The sequence below is a fragment of the Cladophialophora psammophila genome (genome assembly GCF_000585535.1).
Source record: "Cladophialophora psammophila CBS 110553 chromosome Unknown aczJe-supercont1.1, whole genome shotgun sequence".
NCBI classification, from domain to species: Eukaryota; Fungi; Ascomycota; class Eurotiomycetes; order Chaetothyriales; family Herpotrichiellaceae; genus Cladophialophora; species Cladophialophora psammophila.
In genome coordinates, this window is record NW_006912922.1 from 1,122,620 (window position 1) to 1,139,137 (window position 16,518).

Sequence of the window (16,518 nt, forward strand, 5' to 3'; positions counted from 1 at the left end):
AGTGGTACGAACAGACCCTCAACTCGTCGGGTCAGTCTGTCTATGACTATCCCGTCACGGGAGAACTAGCGTCGAGTCCAAGCGGTGTTCGTGTGGACCAGCATTGGAGGCATTGGCTTGCTGAATCCAGCTTCGGCCAAGATGCTGCTATAGTTGCTCGCTTTTTCTCTCCGTACGAATTTGACAGTGCCCCTTTCGATCAATTCGCTTCCAACCCTCCAGAAAGCACCGGCACCTCCTCGATTCCGTCCATTCCAACACCTCTTATCCTTACAAGCAATTCGACTGAGGGATTTGCAGTTGTTCAGACTATCGACTCCGAAGTCTTGCATGCATCGCCAGTATACACAAATCCCTTCGACACCGAAATCGAACTGAGCCTTGTCGGCAGGGCAGCAATGGCTCCTCCCCCTATCAATGACGCCAGAGCTGTCATCTTATCCTGGACGTCAGCTTCTGCAGCAACCTTTTCTTCCAATGGCGCCTGTTGCGCCTGTCCAATCGACAATGGTAGAAACTCCGACGCTCCATCCTCAAACTAAATTCGAGCCTTCGAGATTACCATTAGACCCGCCCAAAGTGTTCCGTTGTCTCCAGTGCCGCCAAAGCTTCATGACCAAGGGACGTCAGTTCAAGTAAGTTTCTTGTCTCTCAAAATTCGAAAAATCTCAAGTCTCACTTGAAAATGCTACTGTTGCCACGACCCAGGTCACACATGTAAAGCCACAGCCATAAGCTAGTCCAGTGCAATGTCGAGGGCTGCACTATGAGCGAACCCATGAGCGAACGTTCCTTGAAACGGCATATGAGATATAAACACTCGAAACCCAATGATACGCCATACACCGCCAGATGCGGATACACGACACCCAGGAAGGACCTTCTCCTCCGCCGTCCTAGATCGTGTCGAATTGATTGACGACGAAGTGGAAAAAATCGAGTCATTTTGGTGTGCTATTTTCTCCCAAGACTTTTCGAAACAGGCCTTTGATTGTGTGGGAGACCGGTTTGTTGGTTTTACTTTCCTGGCCGACATTCTTGATTTGGGACAAGGCTTCTGCTTTCTGCGCAGTGATGTGTTGAAATATTTCTTCCACCCTCGTCGAAAATCATCACACTATCCCGGAATGTTCATCTGGAATTCCCATCTTCGCTGCAAGCTTCCTAATGTTCTTTTTCATTCTGGCCGGTGATTTTTACAGGCTCATCGCCTTTTCCTTGCCGAGCAGGGCAATGACACCACCGTCTTTTGCCACGTGCGCGTAGCTTAACGAGGATGGCTCAGAGGCCCTGACAGCTGGGAAGGGCCTACCTGGTCGTCCTTTTTGTACAGCGGTTGCCGACTTTACGGGGAGCAAGGAAGAAAAGTCACCTTGAAATTCCCTTGTGCCCCTTTTCAAGTGAAGACTGACCGAGACGTTCTTCTCAGATCTGCCATGTTGCTGCTGTGAACGTCCGCCACCCTGTATTGCCTCGTCAATCTCTTGAATCCCGCTGAACACAAACTCCCCGTCCTCGTGTGTTATGGAGCAAATGTATGATTCTCGAGATCTCAATCTCTTAAGCTGCCGAATCCTAGAATTGTGAAGCTTTTGTGGGAGATTTCTGCTCAAGAAGAAAGCTTTTGCCCCGTCCTTTGCAGAACTTGGGAAACCTTCTACCTCTTACACTTCTGCGTGGGTTTCCACTCGCACGAGGCTGAGTAGGCGGAAGGGGTAAACCAGAGCCACACCGTGGAAGCTCTCGTGTTAGGGCTAAAAAGTCAGGACTAGATCCTCCACCGTGATGGCGGTAGATATATCCAAGCCCAAGGGAGTTGAAAGGTACTGCTGGTATATTTGGCACCTCGTCCCCCTCATTCGGCCTGCAATGTTAACGCTCTATTACATCAGAAATCAAGAGAGTCTTAGGCTTACTGACATTCCAATGCTTCCGGGTCATCGTTGACTTGAGAAGAATATACTGCTCAGAAAGCAGAGGCATGTTTACCACCCTTCTCTTTTAACGACCGCTTTCGCGCTAGACTCCAATGCCTCAGTCTGCATCTTACCCCGATGTCGGATTCACAAAGACGTTCAATCCGGCCGGAAGAAAGTTACCACGCAGGAAGAATTTTTGCAGTCGGTCATCCCCATTGCTGACATCCAGACCTGCCTTTGTCTTGGTGAAGTGCAATTTGTCGTCCTCGACCTTTTAAGCAGATCGACTTGGAAGGACAATATCTGCTCTTCCGATGCAGCTGTCTTTTCGAAGGAGATACACATTGAGGCAGTGGAGACCGCGGCGGTCCAGGAGCAGTAGATTCGGGAGCAAATATATCAGTTTGCATCAGCAACCAGATTATCATATCCTCTCACTTTATGTCGCTGATAAAAATATCTCTTCTCTTCAGACATGGCTCGTTTTCCACGGGAAATGCACATTGAGGTGGTCATCTAGGACTAGCTGATTGGTCGGCAGGAAGTTCCCATCTCGGTTTGCAGAGTTGTCTGGAAAGCTCTCTGGCGGTGAGGACATGTCTGCTCTTCCAACGCAGCTAACTTTGCTAGAGCAGCAGATCGGAGGCTGAAAATTCCCAGGTCGCTTAGCCCCAAATTTTGATCCGGCCTTTGCTCGGTCCGGAGGATAGGGAGATCCTTTCATATCCATCTTTCCGGTCGTGAATATGAATTACTCGAACAAGAGTCCTCGGGTATCAGACCGTCTTTCCAAAATGGTGCGAGATTGCATAAAAAGCAGAAGTCGAAACTCTTGCAGCCCTGATTCTAATCCGTTATGTGTGCCTTTTCTCCCGTTGTTTGGGCCGTCCTGTCCCAGGACCCCTATCCCACCCAACAAACGCCAGACAAGCCTAACCTACCCAAAATCGTGGCCCAGCATCACTTGCAGACCGCCAGGAACGTTCTCGCTCCACCACGCCACGGCGTCGAGGTGCGGCAAGGAATACGAAGCGGCTATGCTTTAGAGCTAGTAATTTCCTCCCCCACTCCCCCAAACACGGCTTGAGATCGGGGTTCGAGATTTTCTATTTTCTTTTACTCTGAAGATGTTGGACGGTGGAGTTAGTAGGCAAGACAATCTTTGTGTAGGCGTTTGGTTTTATTTAATGGACTGGTGATGGTATGGAGTGGTGGCTTTACTGGCGTCAATCATAGGTACTGGCGAGCTGGATAAGGGCATCGACTGCGGTGGCGGGCGCGAGGCTTGAGTGGGGCTAGTGGGCTATAGCGTGGAAGCTTTGGTGACGCTAGACTCAATTAGTTACACTGAGCGAAAATGTGATCTTTTTAGCCCTGCGCATAAGAAAACGCAGTGGTGACACCAAAATCTCCCCGAATGGTCCAGTCTCAAGTACAGAAACATCAAAACCCCAGGTCGGTCAAGTCTCGAATGATTCCCGCAAAGTCGGCCTTCTTCCGGGCTGGGAACGCGCCGCGGCTCTCCCACTGCCGTCGCGGCAAGTCCACCCAGTCCCCGTCATTCCCCGCGCTGTCCTTGCTTTTCGGAAGTCGAACACCTTGGGGCGGGTGAAAGTAGTCGTACATGTCCCAGATCTGCTTGACCTCCTGCAGCCTCGGGTAGTTGGGCCCGTAGTATGCCGATGCGTAATCGCTCAGCGATACATCTGCAAAGTTGATGTATGCCGCCTCACTTTCCATGGAAAAGCGCCTCAAGTCACTCTTGAACGCTTCCAAAAATTGCCCCATCTTCGCCGACAGCCATTTGTCATACCACCGGACCATGATGTATGTGAAGTACGTGCCAGCACGCCAGGGGAACGCCGTCTGGTCGCTTCCCACGACGCTGGCATGCCCTCCGGCGTGAACCCACGTGACTTCGAGGATAGCTTCGTCCTCGCTGAAAGAGCTTTGGAATTTGTCTAGCCAGTGCTTGACCTTGTCGGCAACGATGTTGACGATTTCGAGTCGCTTCTCGAAGACGAAGGATGTGTAGAGGCTGTAAGCTTTGTTGGAGGGAAATGCCCTCGTGGTTTCCTCCCACCACTGAGCCACAAGCGTCTCATGAAGGAAAAGCGTCGACGGTTCGGACAGTGTCCGCTCCTTCATCCTAGCCGCTAGTTCTGGATGCACGTTTCCAATGGCACGGTCGATCAGACCCCTAAACTCCCTCTCCTCGCCGTTGAAATAGGCGACGAAACGAACATAAGAACTAGCGTCGTTGGGCTTGACCTCGCACACCCAGTGGGTGTCAATCGTGGCATTGACTGGCCAGTCGAATCGGTAGAGTTCCTTCATCGCGCCCATGAACGGCTCATCCAGCTGTGAATACGTGAATCGCCCGGCTACTATGCGGTCGTGCACCCGCTGGACCTTCATCTTCAGCTCAACCACAACCCCAAAGTTCCCGCCACCAGCACCGCGAAGTGCCCAGAAGAGCTTACCTTCGTTCGATTGTTTATCATCGGTTTCTTTGACGGTGACAAGGTCTCCCTTCGCGGTGACAATGGTTGCCTCTGTCAGCGAGTCGCAGCCCATGCCGAATTTTCTGGTGAAGGGGCCGAGACCACCCCCCAAAACGAACCCACTGACTCCGACGGTGGGACATCGTCCACCATTGACCATGTACCCGTCGTAACGACCGGCGACCAATGCCTTGTACGCATGGCCCCATTGCGCCCCACCTCCGAGCGTGACCGCCACTGGTTTGTCGTTAGGCCCTTTGTGGAGGCGAACATCTTGCATCCGGGCAAGGTCTAGCAGGATGCCTCGATCGGTGGTGGAAAATCCTGCGAAGGAGTGACCTCCGTTCTTGACCGTGATCTTCAGCCCATTCGAAACGGCTGTTTTGATAATGGTCTGAACCTGTGCAGGGCTTTCAGGCTGGACGACGAAGTAAGGCCTCGAGAAACGGTACAAGAGATTTGCAGTTGCGACGGAACGTTCGTACTCCAATTCTCCAGGACTGAAGGACGGAATTGGGGATTTGAACACCTCGACTATTTTGTCTGCCGTCTCCATCTCGGCCTCGATCTCAGCGGCCTCGACCTCAGCCCCCTTAATGTCAACGCTCGCCATCGAGTGCGTTGAGAATGTGTAAGCTAGCAATTTGATAATTGAGAACCAACTTCCCTGGTCTTGGAGGCCGCTTGGGGGAGTAATACACGAGTTTCCGCTATTGTGATGCTTACTAGCTTAATCCGAAGGTGCCTAGGTAGCCGGATGGAATATATCCTGCTGTGAGAATTTTTGCTTCCGTTGGAAATCTGGCGCCAACAAAGAGATATGACTACCTGGAGCAAAGGGCCTCCAGGAAATACCTGATCCACGGCTCTGCCCACCATTTCACAGACAAGGCCACTTGGTTAACTAGGAACATTCGGGATGAAGTGTGAGCATACAAAAAGGGTGGGCAGGCACACGGTGATCCTTCAAGCTTGATGCAGCATTTGGGCGTGCAATCTTTGCAAGAGGGGACTGTATTCGTCACCTCGTACACAACACGAGGTATAAAAAACACATCGCTTGCTTTGGGTTCACGTCGTAGTGGCCAACTCACATTCGCAAGGCGCGAAATAACCCTGATACCGCCCACGTGGATTTCAGCTGCGTTGGCAGGTAAGCACAACCTGTCATGTGGGATGCAGCTCTCCGCCAGGGGTTCAGGATGGCCCGCATATCACGGTTCGAACGAGTGGTATGTAACAATAGTAGTATTGATAAGATTTAGTACGGAGAGAGTCTAAATCCAGAGAGAAGTTTCAGCAGGAGAAGTTGCTTAGCCAATGCCGATGCCAAGACTTGATGGCTGCGTTAGACCAAGTTAAGCTTAGGCTTAGTCAGGCTAGCACCGTGACCTTGTCAACCGAATCCGTAACTTAATCGCCACGTCAACATAATGGACGCACCTGACCTACAGGTAGCCTCTTCCACCCCGTTGATCATTTTGGCGGGAGAGTGGCATGAACCGCCGAGCTTGGGCAGCGTGGGCCGCTTGGGCATCTCTGTCGGCAGTACGAGGTATGACTTGTCGATTGGACTAGCCTGATCAAGCTAGACAGGATATCTCTTGGCGCTACGGCCCTGGCTATGTACCAGAGGCTGGTATTAAGCCTACCTGTCACAGATTGAACTTCTCTTCCTTTACGAATCAATCAATCAACCTGGAAGTTATGGCCCCAGATTGGTCCAACATTGTTAATTGAGTAAAGGTTACTGGAAGGAAAAAAAAAGACACGCTGTGCACGCAAGGCTGCTTCTGCCCAAGGGGGCCATGCCAGGGATGGTTCGTGGTACACAGCCTCGCGGGTTCTTGCTTAAAACTAACCATCTCGGCGATGCGACTCCTGTCGACGCTCTCTATTTTTCCTACGAGTAGTTATGTGTTGTGCACACCAAGGGATTCGACACAATGTATCAGCTAACATTGGCCCTCTTCATTGCATTCCTCTTCTTCAGTCACCCCTGCAGGACCGAGACCATCTCCTCTAACTCGTCAACCATTCTGGCTGACATCTACAGGCCCTTCCTTACCAACCTGCCCCAGAGTCCTGCACGGTTTAACCCTTTCCTAGGCGGACAAAGCTTTGACGTTTGCTGCCAGTTAGTCGTCAATGAAAGCCTTGTCATTGACAATGATACCCTCCGCATCCGACCCGGCCAGACGTTCTATCGTGGGGATATGGCAACGTTGGAAAGATTCCCTTCTTTTCCTTGTTTTGCCAAGTTCAACGGCACCATGGCGGGGCCACCTGAGGACTTCTGGACGCCGTATTCTTGGTGCCGCCGTCGTTGCCCTGGATGGGCCGCTACAAAGCCGGAAGGCTTCGCCAACTGGCTGAAGCCACTGATAGCATTCATCCTGCCATCCCTTATCTTCTGCCTCAGCATCCCACGAAGACGGCGAATTGAGATCCCCGGGAGCCTCTTTTCTGGCCCGGGTGGAGTCCGAGGAGCGCTGCTCTACGCTATCAAGATTCCTGCAGCGTTCGTCATCGTTGCTGTCGATGTCCTTGTATGGCTCTCGGTCGTTTTCGCCACCTCTGGTCCCATTCTGGTTTCCGCCATCTACGACGCGCTGCTCGATGCCAGGATCCTCAGATTCCTCCAAAGGCACCCTGGCTCCAATGGTACGACCATCCGCAGTCGCGCTCATCTGTTGCTGGTCGTTCTGCTCGGCAACCTCGACTTTGAACCTGCCTGGCACCATTCCAAGCTGTTTGTCCGAGAACTTCCCCAAGACGATTTCTTGCCTCCGCCCAGCGAGCCCGCGGCTGCCACTGGCGAAGCATCCTCAACGAGCCCATCGCCTGCCAGTCTGGATGCGGTGGTTGAAGCCAAAGGAGGCTTGACAACAGTCTCGCCAATAACTCCCATGCCGCTAGAGGTTTCTCGGGGCGGTGAATTCGCGCCCTTCCAGCTACAATCCGTGAAATCCAAACTCCGAGCCATGTTGGACTCCCAGCCTAGCTTCGGGACCACGGTTGGGGCACCGGTGTTGTTCTACCTCGCTTCCTTCATATGGAGCGTTTACGAAATCGAGTCTTCCTATGGCACCTAGTAAGTTTTCTTCTTCTTCATCATCATCATCATCATCATACAAGGACTTCACAAGTCGGATCGCAGGAAGTCTAATTTGTCTCAAAATCTAGCCAATCGGCACATCAAATCGCATTCGGCCTGTTGTGGATGACGATCCCCCACATCGCGCTCGTCACCAGCCTTCTCCTTGCTGGAAGCAACCCTAGCGTTTTCCAGGCCGCCGTCCCGCGGGATGGACGGCCGGCCAGCATATCCGCGCACTTGGAGAACGGCAAGACCGACGACGTTCGAGCGCAGACACGGTCCCCCTCCCGGAGGCTAGGGAAAGTCCAAATCCCTTACGGATCCATGCACAGCAACTCGCCCTACAGGGCCGCGTGGATCTGGAATCAAGGGTCCAACAAGGCGAGATGGGTCGCAAGGTTTGTCGACGAGTATCGTCCCCATCTTGACTCGGTTCATAAAGAGGTCCTGGGCCGTCGCTTCGGGAGCACCCTGTGGGTTGCTGGGTTGTCAGCCTTCATTCTCATTTTCATCCCGGTCTTCTTTGGAGGGATGGTGAGGTGGGTTCTTTTTTTTTTTGGCCCGTTTGGTCTCCAGCTGGGTTATTGGAAAACTTCAAAAGCTGACATGTCCGCGCCGTTGTCGAAATCTTTTTAGTTATCATACGCCTTCCGTCGGACTCGGCTGCTGGTCTTTGACGATGTTATCCTATGGGGTTATTCAGCTCCTTCTTATCATCCTCTGGCTAGTGAGCATTCTCATCTGGCAACGCGGTGACGACGGGAAAGTGATCCACGATGCTGCTATGGTCGGAAAGGCTGGCACATGGTGTGGGCACGTATGGTATGCTAGCTTCGCCTTCTCCGTCTGCGTCAGTGTATTTACATCTATTGGTGGGACAAGTAAGTCAGCTACCTCCCGCCGGTTTCTCATGTACCTAGTATGATGTCTCTCCTCTGCGGTGAAGTTAACATACCGAATCCTTGTCTTAGTTTTTATCATGATCGGGTTATTCAGCAATTGCTTGTGCTTTACCCCAGTGAGTGAGATCATCCACTATCCCGACCGGCCTAGCGCAAAGCAAGCGCAAGCAAAGATGTGCTGATTATCCAGAGAGCCAGGCGAGGTATTGGATGGACATCATGACGAATCCCGAGGCGGTCATCTTCTGGAACGGCGCCACCGACTCGCAGCTGTACAACTCGCAGAAGTGGTGGTTTCCCACCGGCGCCACTGGGACTGTTTTCATGGCCGTCATTGCGTATCTGGGATGGTGGTACCAAAAGCGCCTTAGGACAGTATTTCATGATCTCGTGGAAGAGATATAGATATAGGCATAGGTATGAGTATAGGTATGGGTAATATCCAACGTGGACGGAAACCCCCACGAGAAAGAAGCATGGAGGTAGTCCGGGCTGCTGCAGCATTCAGACTAGTCGACATAAACATGAAAAATAATCTTAACTACTTGGACAACCCGGGGGAAATAGGGCAGATGGATCGACAGATATAGACAGGGTATATCAACACATAATCACCTCGGTAGGTATAGTCGCTGAGATGGGAATTAGGAAAGGAAGGACCTTCTCAGGCGGAAGGAGAATTTGAGGAGATACACGAATACTTCAAAATTCCGTGAGTACCGAGAATATAGGCAGGGAGGTAAGTAGGAGGCCATTGAGTCTCATCCGGGAACTCCATACGCTCCGCCTTCGTCTTTCCTTCCTCCTTCCTCCTTCTTCACAGTAGACTAAAAGACCAGATCCAGCAAGCTCGCTTCTCGCTTCTCGCTGTGATATCAAAAATTAGGTACGTGAGATGTAAAAAAGTTGTAATACTACTTCCGCTGGCTCGTCATGACTCGATTTTGCCCCACTCACCATCGCCTCGTGCGCCGTCGTGGCATCTGTGGTCTCATCTCATATATCTCGCGCTCAAATTCGCAAATGCGTCGGGGCTGTGCCTTCCCGCTTCCAAATTGTTGATGCTCATGCTCTCAGCGCTCGCATGCCTTGCTGCGATACCCTGCTGTGGCCTCTGTACTCCTATACCAGCGCCCATGCCTGCAGGCATGTTCATCCCCTGCCCGAAAGGTTGCCCTGATCCGAAACTCTGTCCAAAACTTTGGGTTTGAGTCTGGGCCTGGCTTGGAGGGGGTGATGTAAATGGGCTGCCACCTCCACTAGCGAATGGATTCAACCCTGCATTTGTATTGACGGTATTCATATTAGCGTTGCTAACGTTGGTCATGAAAGGGTTTCGGTTCCCACTTCCACCGGCAGAATGCATATTGGACAGCGACACAGGCATAGTAGCGCTGCGTTTTGCCGGTGAGACATGGCTGTTGCCAAATATATCACCTGAGGGTGCATATGAGACTGCTTGTTGCGATTGTTGCTGCTGTTGCTGTTCGGACGCAGGTTCTGGGATTGAAGCGAGCGGCTGGGGAGCGAGTTGGGAATAGTTGTAGAGGGCTAATATGGAGCTTTTGTCGAAGCGGCCTGTTTGCTGGGGCATCGTAGGCTGCTGGGTTTGCTGAGAGAGTTGCGGTTGGGGATATGATGGTTGTTGCTGAAATTGAGGCATTTGTGTCGGCATCGATTGCGTCTGTGTCTGTTGCTGAGGTTGTGTCTGAGCATAGGCCTGTACTTGAGGTTGATTGTATTGGAAATTGGGGAAGGGAGATGGAATCTGAGGCATTTGCGGACCCGAGATTTGAGACTGATGTTGCTGTTGCATGCTCTGTTGTTGAAAAGGATTGTTCGGCTGGGGCTGACTCTGAGGAGCAGTGCCGAACAGGTCTTGCGGTTGCAACTGCGGCTGTTGTGTTGTTTGAGGAGGCGAATATTGGGAAGGTGGTATTCCAAAAGGATTGAAGGTAACCGGAAGCGAGCTCTGCCGTTGTTGATGATGATGTTGTTGTTGTTGTTGTGGTAGTGGTGGTGGTGCTGATTGTCCAGGTGACTGGAGATTCAGAAAAGGGTTTGAGGAGGGAGAAGGAGGCACCTGGGAAAGGAATGGGTTGTTCCCTGTCGACTGAGCTGAAACTGAGGCAGGCTGGAAGAAGGGATTTCTGACTACAGGGATCGCTGCCGGGGACGCTGCATAGGCTTGTTGGTATTGCGTCGACGTGACTGGAGGTGTCATTGAATACTGAAAGCGGGGATCTTGTAGAGGAACAGGTTGGCTCGGATATCCACCAGTACTGTGAGGAAACAGGGGCTGAGAAACTTGCACGGGCTGAAAGGATTGCTCGAGTCCAGTCTCGGTCGAGCCGTGATTAGGCTGGCCATAGGGATTGTTGCTGCCATAAGTTGTTGTGCTGGTCGGAGTTGAGGGCTCTTGCGATTTCGCCAGTGATAGTCCAACAGTCTGCTGGTTAGTTATGGAAGTAAATGGGTTGTATGATGGCTCTTGAGACCTGGACGTGGGCTCTTGTCTTGCAGCTGGCGTTGGTCCCTGTCTTCTGGAGGAAACAGTATCGCCATTTTTACTTGGGCCATGTTTCACCAGGGCCTCAATGGTCCTTTCCAAGTTCCCATTCAGACGTCGCAGAAATTTCGTGTTCTGGTCGGTGTTGCTAAAACCCATGTCTCGTAATGTCGCCAACTTCATTTGGAGTTCGGCGTCTGTCATCTCAAAGCGCGTATCGTCCATCCTCGAATCATACGCTCCAGTGGGGATGCGGAATGTGCTATCCACTTGAGGCTCTTTATGATGCTTCTTTTTATCGTGTTTTGACAAAGTATAAGCGGACGAGGAGGCTCGAAGACCAAAGCCGAAGAATTTGCCCTTCTTGGGAGGTAAAGGAGGCGGAGGTGAATCTGGATCGCCAGCTTGAGGTCTGGAATAACTCAAAGGTAAATCATCGTCACGTTGGGGAGGTTCCGGTTTGCCATGTGACAGACTCTTTTCCTGGTATTTCTTGCGTATGAATCTTTCCATGGCCGAGTCGACTTCGTCGACGTCAAGCGGCATGTCGGGCTTCTTGTTCTTGGGATTGTAAATCTTGTTGACCGCGTTGTTGCCGTTGCGCCTCATGTTCTGCGCGATGCATCAGTGAATACACTCTGAGATGGAGTGAGGATTCTGCCCACCTCGACCTGCTCGGTCGACCAGGTGTCCATACTCAAGGACTTGACCTTGGAAATGTGCGTGCCCAGTTTACGATGCAGGGACGCGCACCGCATGCAGAGGAAGATTCCCAGATTCCAGCTCGCCCACGCCGGGTTCTTCGCACCACAATCGGCGCATTGTGAATTGCCGGGGACGGAGAGCAACTCGTGAAGCTCCCGCTCGTTCCGCGCCTGCGTTCTCTTGCTCATCGAGGCCATGTCGAGTTGCGCGGCGGGTGTCCGATAGGATCGTGGCGAAAATTGAGTCGAGCCGAAGGTCGCTTCACGACATGCGGTGCGGAGCGGAGCGAAATTGGCGTGGAAGATGCGACGTGCGAAGCTCGAGGTTGGTCGACGCGATGGATCTCCGACGCTTCAGCTCATTGCGACAAATTAACACAGCATTGAGCCTTTGGTCCTCGCAGAATCGATTACCAATATCTCTTGCGGCACTTCATTGAGTGGTATGATATCTGAGCTATCCTTTGTTCGTCCATCTGCGCTTGCCGCAATTACATAAGGGGTTGCAGTGCTAGAACCCCCAGATACCCTCATCTGGAAAATGGTCCAGCGAATAATAATACCTATGGAGCCGTTCTCGGTGTCTTATCGACAATACCGCTTCGTGCTGAAGGGGAATATTGGTCCTGACGACTGATTCAAAAGATACAGAATATGCTTGTGATTATATGTGCAATTTTCTCACTGAACAAAAGAAAGTTGATGGCTATCTACAATCCAATCTATGCGGCAATGAGACCAAACACATCTCAACCAAGACCAACGCCAACCTCAGGCCACCACTTTCAACGTATGCGTAGTCGCCATTCTTGATCTGATTCTGCGACTCAAGACATTTCTGAATCTCCATCACTGCGTCTACCAGCAGAATAGTCGATCCCATACCCATACATCTGCTGGAGCATACCGTATTGATGTTCCATAGGTTCGTCGTCGGACAGATGCCACCACTCTCTGCTGTTGTATGCAGGGTCCTTCGATTGCTTGTAGCTATCCTCCTTCATCATAATAGGGCCAAGTTCCGTTGAAGCTGTGACACCGTTGGTGCTTTGCTGTGCCTCATAGCCATGCAATATGTACGGCTCGGCAGTGTGCCTCATCTCACCAGCGGGCAAAGCACATAGATTCTTCAATCTTTCTTGCTCCACCATCTGCAACCGATACTTGGCGGCTTCTTCTTCCTTTTCCATGCTTGTCTGTGGCCAATTTGCCAAATCGTCAGGGTGCATCTGACTGCCGTACGTTGGAGGGGCGATTTGCCAAAGTTCTACCAACCTCAGCCTTTGTTCAGGCTCTGCATTCTTGAACAACTGCAATTGAGATGGAAACAACGCCGAGGCGTTGATGCCAGATCGTTCGAGGATCGTCGAGACAGGAAGATCATGTGGTGCCTGGTGTGCCGAGTGATGATAGTGCTGTGTAATATAGGCGATCGGCGCCGACTGCGGGACGACTTGAGGGGTCGGAGGCATCGACATGTCCTGTGGAGACTGGAAGGGATCGAGATGCAGATTGCGTGTCATCATGTTGATCAGGTCGTCCTGCATCTTGATGTCGCTCTCCGAGGCCGATAGTCCGCACTAGAGCAAAGAATCAGAAGGTCATGAACCGGGATTGGAACTGGACAAACCTGTCTGCAATGAGGGTTCTCTTCAAAGGCTGCCAGATTGTTCGAGAGGTCTGTCTCGTAGCCACAATGCTGGCATCTGTGAAAAGCGGATGCCATAATCTGATGACTTCAGATTTGAGAACAACACCAGCGGTTAGAGATCCTTTGTCTGCAAAACGAGAACCAGGCAGGGAAGAGGAAGAAGCAAAAATTCTGGGATTTAGGCTTCAAATTCGTATTGTACTAACTAACACACAGTCTGCTATAGAAGCTCCAGAGAGTCCAGCGAGGTCCGGTTTCCAGATCCCGTTGGGAAGAGTCCAGGCAGGCCGAGGGTCCAAAGTCCAGAACAAAGAGCGAGCTTAGGTCCAGATGTCCGATCCAGAAGAGGCCTGGAGTCAAGAAGCTGTTGATCTGTTTGTGAAGAGATATGAAGTCAAGGGGAAGAGGACGAGGTTAAAGGGAGCAGAGGAGCGGGGTAAGGAGGATTTGGTAAATTGTGTTCTGAGTTCGTCGGGTTACAGAAGGCGGGACTCAGCTCAACATCAAAGCGTGAGGGCCGTCTGGTGGAGAAGAAAGGAGTCTGCGAAATATCTTCGAGATTTTTTGAAGCTGGGAGAAGTTCGTAGGGAGCAGGGACAGAGAGGAAGCTGAAAGGTGAAGAAGGTGAGGAGGTGAAGTTGGAAGGGGCAGCAACAGGCGGCAGATACTGGGTATTATCACACATGACCAGTCGGGGAGGCACTGATGACACGTATGTAGCGCTCGCTGCTGCCCAAACACGCCAAAAAACTTCCGATGCATGCCTTGGCAACACTAGGCCCTTTTGGGGTGGATGCTCTACATCTGCAATGGCGCGGCTCTGGGGAGCCTGCGATCGCATTCATTGAAACTTTGGCCTCGATACTAGAAGTTCCTTCTGCACAATCCTTCTCCCAGTCTCGAAATATATCCTTGCTGAGACTTCTCTGACCTGAGATTCTTCACTGAGCTCACACCCGTCACCAAAACACTGGGATCTCCTCAAGCTATCCCGTCGCCATGGTATATCACCTAGAGCCCCATCGAGGTCTTGCAGAACACTAATTATATTTTTCCTAGACGTCAATAGGAACAGGCTACGATCTCTCTAACTCCGTCTTCTCGCCAGATGGACGAAATTTCCAAGTCGAATACGCCGTGAAGGCGGTGGAAAACGGCGGGACGTGTATCGGAATCCGGACAAAGCATGGAGTGGTTCTCGCCTGCGAGAAGATCATCACCTCAAAGCTATTGAAGCCAGGTTCCAATAAGAGAATATCCACGGTCGACCGTAACGCCGGCATCGTCACTTCCGGACTACTACCAGATGGCCGTCACCTCACCAGCAGAGCAAGAGACGAGGCCAGTAGTTGGAGACAAACATACAAAGCCCCCATTCCCATACACGCTTTAGCGTCAAGAGTAGGAGGTTATGCGCAGGCGTACACTTTGTACTCCAGCGTACGGCCCTTTGGTGTAACCGCCATTTTGGGTGGCTGGGATTCTGAAGCGGAACACGGCGTAGATGGTCAGGTTGGAGAAGGTCCCGCGTCAGGCGCGGGAGGCAAGTTGGAGGGCGAAGCTGTCAAACGAGGTGGTCCAGGTCTCTATATGATCGAGCCCAGTGGGCTGTACTGGGTGGGTTGATAAGCGTGGCCACGAGAAACCGTGCTGACCAAGTTCCCTAGGGCTACTACGGTGCTGCAACAGGCAAAGGCCGGCAAGCTGCCAAAGCTGAGCTGGAGAAGCTTGATCTGGGTTCACCAACCTGCGCCATTACTCTCAAAGAAGCCGTCATGGAAGCTGCCAGGATCATTTACGTCGCGCATGAAGACTCGAAAGACAAGGAATTTGAACTCGAGATGACCTGGATCTCAAGTCTCGACGGTCCCACGAAGGGCCGACATGAGCGTGTTCCGCAACAGTTACTCGAGGAGGCTGAGAAAGCAGCGAAGAAGAGCTTGGAAGGAGACGACGAAGACGAAGAGGAGGAGGATGCCATGCAGGAGTAATTGATCCCGCCTTTCCAGCACTGTAGCATTACCGGCGTTGGAAACGGTCGATGGGGTCTGGTTTTCTAGTTCAAAATGGAGACGGGAACCAACCATCAACGGGATATCTATTTTTGGTGGCTCTCTCCGTCTCTTGCTTTCCAAAGCTTGACGCGAGAGAGATTCCCAGGCTTGTGATGTCCTCCAGAAGACCAATACAAGCAGATGGGCAATGCGGCCTGTGTCAAGTTCCGGCAATCTTGCCTTCGCCCCAGCCCTTCCTCTTCACTCCAAGCTCGACAGCTGCATTGCCCCAGTCCTCTCCGTGGTTATGTCCCTTGGCCTCCTTGCCTGTGCCTCCTTCAAGACCAGCTCTTGCCAAACCCTGGCCTTCGTTCAGAACAGTTAGGAGGCCAAAGATGACTGGGACACCTGTGTCCAGCTGCACTCTCATCAGTCCGTGGCTCACGGCGTCGGCAATATATTCGAAGTGCATAGATTCGCCTTTAATGAGCACTCCAATGGCTATGATGGCATCAAAGGTATGTCTCAGTCCTTTGACATCTTTCTTCTCCGGCTCTGGCGGCCCTGGTTGTAGACTTCCCTGCAGGTCTGTTGTCGAGTTACTCCCTCCTAGAAGGTCTCCAATGCCACTCGCGAGACTACCCATTCCCCCGGCGACTGCGCTTGCTGTGCTCTGTATCTGAGAGGCGGCATAGACGCGTTGGACTGCAAGAGGAAGCTCGTAGGACCCGGGCACTGATTCGACGACGATATTCTCCTCTTTCACTCCTTGGCCGAGCATGGCTTTCTTTGCCCCGCTGACCAAGGCATCGATTATGGTGTTGTTCCACCGGGCATGGACTATTGCGACTCGCAGGCCAGAGCCATCGTGTTTCTGAGGGGCGCCGGGGCCCTTGAGAGTTGCCATTCTCAGTCAAGACAAGGATCAAAGCTTGAAAGTGCGGTCTCGGACTCTTTTCTGAGCTGAGGTCTAGAGTAAGTGCGCCTTGTCGCAGTTGGAGTGTCAGTGAGGAGCAAAGGGCTAGTGAGGCTAGGGAGGCTTGACTGGGGAAGACATGCCGCGCTTAGCCGCAGACGACATTTTGCAGGGTCAAGACATCAGCCCATTTGCCCCTCGACGACCCCTCGTCGCCCTCTCTGTTCCGCCTCTCATTGCCCTTGCATATCTCATTACGCTTCCCAAACATCCAACCGTCAAGCCCATCCACTCAAATCGCTATCCGCCATTGCGGGTC

At 52.0% G+C, this 16,518-nt stretch overlaps 6 protein-coding genes across 6 annotated transcripts; 2 read left to right on the forward strand and 4 right to left on the reverse strand.

Annotated features, from left to right (window-relative positions):
- Nucleotides 1-3,362: 3,362 nt before the first annotated feature.
- A1O5_00395 (uncharacterized protein) lies at nucleotides 3,363-5,036 on the reverse strand (the record flags this gene model as incomplete). The annotated part of the gene is made up of 1 exon (XM_007741014.1): nucleotides 3,363-5,036. One exon carries the CDS (start codon nucleotides 5,034-5,036, stop codon nucleotides 3,363-3,365), a length of 1,674 nt encoding a protein of 557 aa, XP_007739204.1.
- A 1,333-nt stretch (nucleotides 5,037-6,369) lies between these two features.
- A1O5_00396 (uncharacterized protein) lies at nucleotides 6,370-7,518 on the forward strand (the record flags this gene model as incomplete). The annotated part of the gene is made up of 1 exon (XM_007741015.1): nucleotides 6,370-7,518. One exon carries the CDS (start codon nucleotides 6,370-6,372, stop codon nucleotides 7,516-7,518), a length of 1,149 nt encoding a protein of 382 aa, XP_007739205.1.
- A 1,898-nt stretch (nucleotides 7,519-9,416) lies between these two features.
- On the reverse strand, nucleotides 9,417-11,836 carry A1O5_00397 (uncharacterized protein; the record flags this gene model as incomplete). Its single annotated transcript, XM_007741016.1, has 2 exons — nucleotides 9,417-11,546; nucleotides 11,600-11,836. The coding sequence occupies 2 exons, from the start codon at nucleotides 11,834-11,836 to the stop codon at nucleotides 9,417-9,419; spliced, it is 2,367 nt and encodes a 788-aa protein (XP_007739206.1).
- Nucleotides 11,837-12,465: 629 nt separating this feature from the next.
- A1O5_00398 (uncharacterized protein) lies at nucleotides 12,466-13,364 on the reverse strand (the record flags this gene model as incomplete). The annotated part of the gene is made up of 2 exons (XM_007741017.1): nucleotides 12,466-13,218; nucleotides 13,269-13,364. The coding sequence occupies 2 exons, from the start codon at nucleotides 13,362-13,364 to the stop codon at nucleotides 12,466-12,468; spliced, it is 849 nt and encodes a 282-aa protein (XP_007739207.1).
- A 924-nt stretch (nucleotides 13,365-14,288) lies between these two features.
- A1O5_00399 (20S proteasome subunit alpha 7) lies at nucleotides 14,289-15,280 on the forward strand (the record flags this gene model as incomplete). Its single annotated transcript, XM_007741018.1, has 3 exons — nucleotides 14,289-14,316; nucleotides 14,365-14,906; nucleotides 14,957-15,280. The coding sequence occupies 3 exons, from the start codon at nucleotides 14,289-14,291 to the stop codon at nucleotides 15,278-15,280; spliced, it is 894 nt and encodes a 297-aa protein (XP_007739208.1).
- A 223-nt stretch (nucleotides 15,281-15,503) lies between these two features.
- A1O5_00400 (6,7-dimethyl-8-ribityllumazine synthase) lies at nucleotides 15,504-16,190 on the reverse strand (the record flags this gene model as incomplete). Its single annotated transcript, XM_007741019.1, has 1 exon — nucleotides 15,504-16,190. One exon carries the CDS (start codon nucleotides 16,188-16,190, stop codon nucleotides 15,504-15,506), a length of 687 nt encoding a protein of 228 aa, XP_007739209.1.
- Nucleotides 16,191-16,518: the final 328 nt, after the last annotated feature.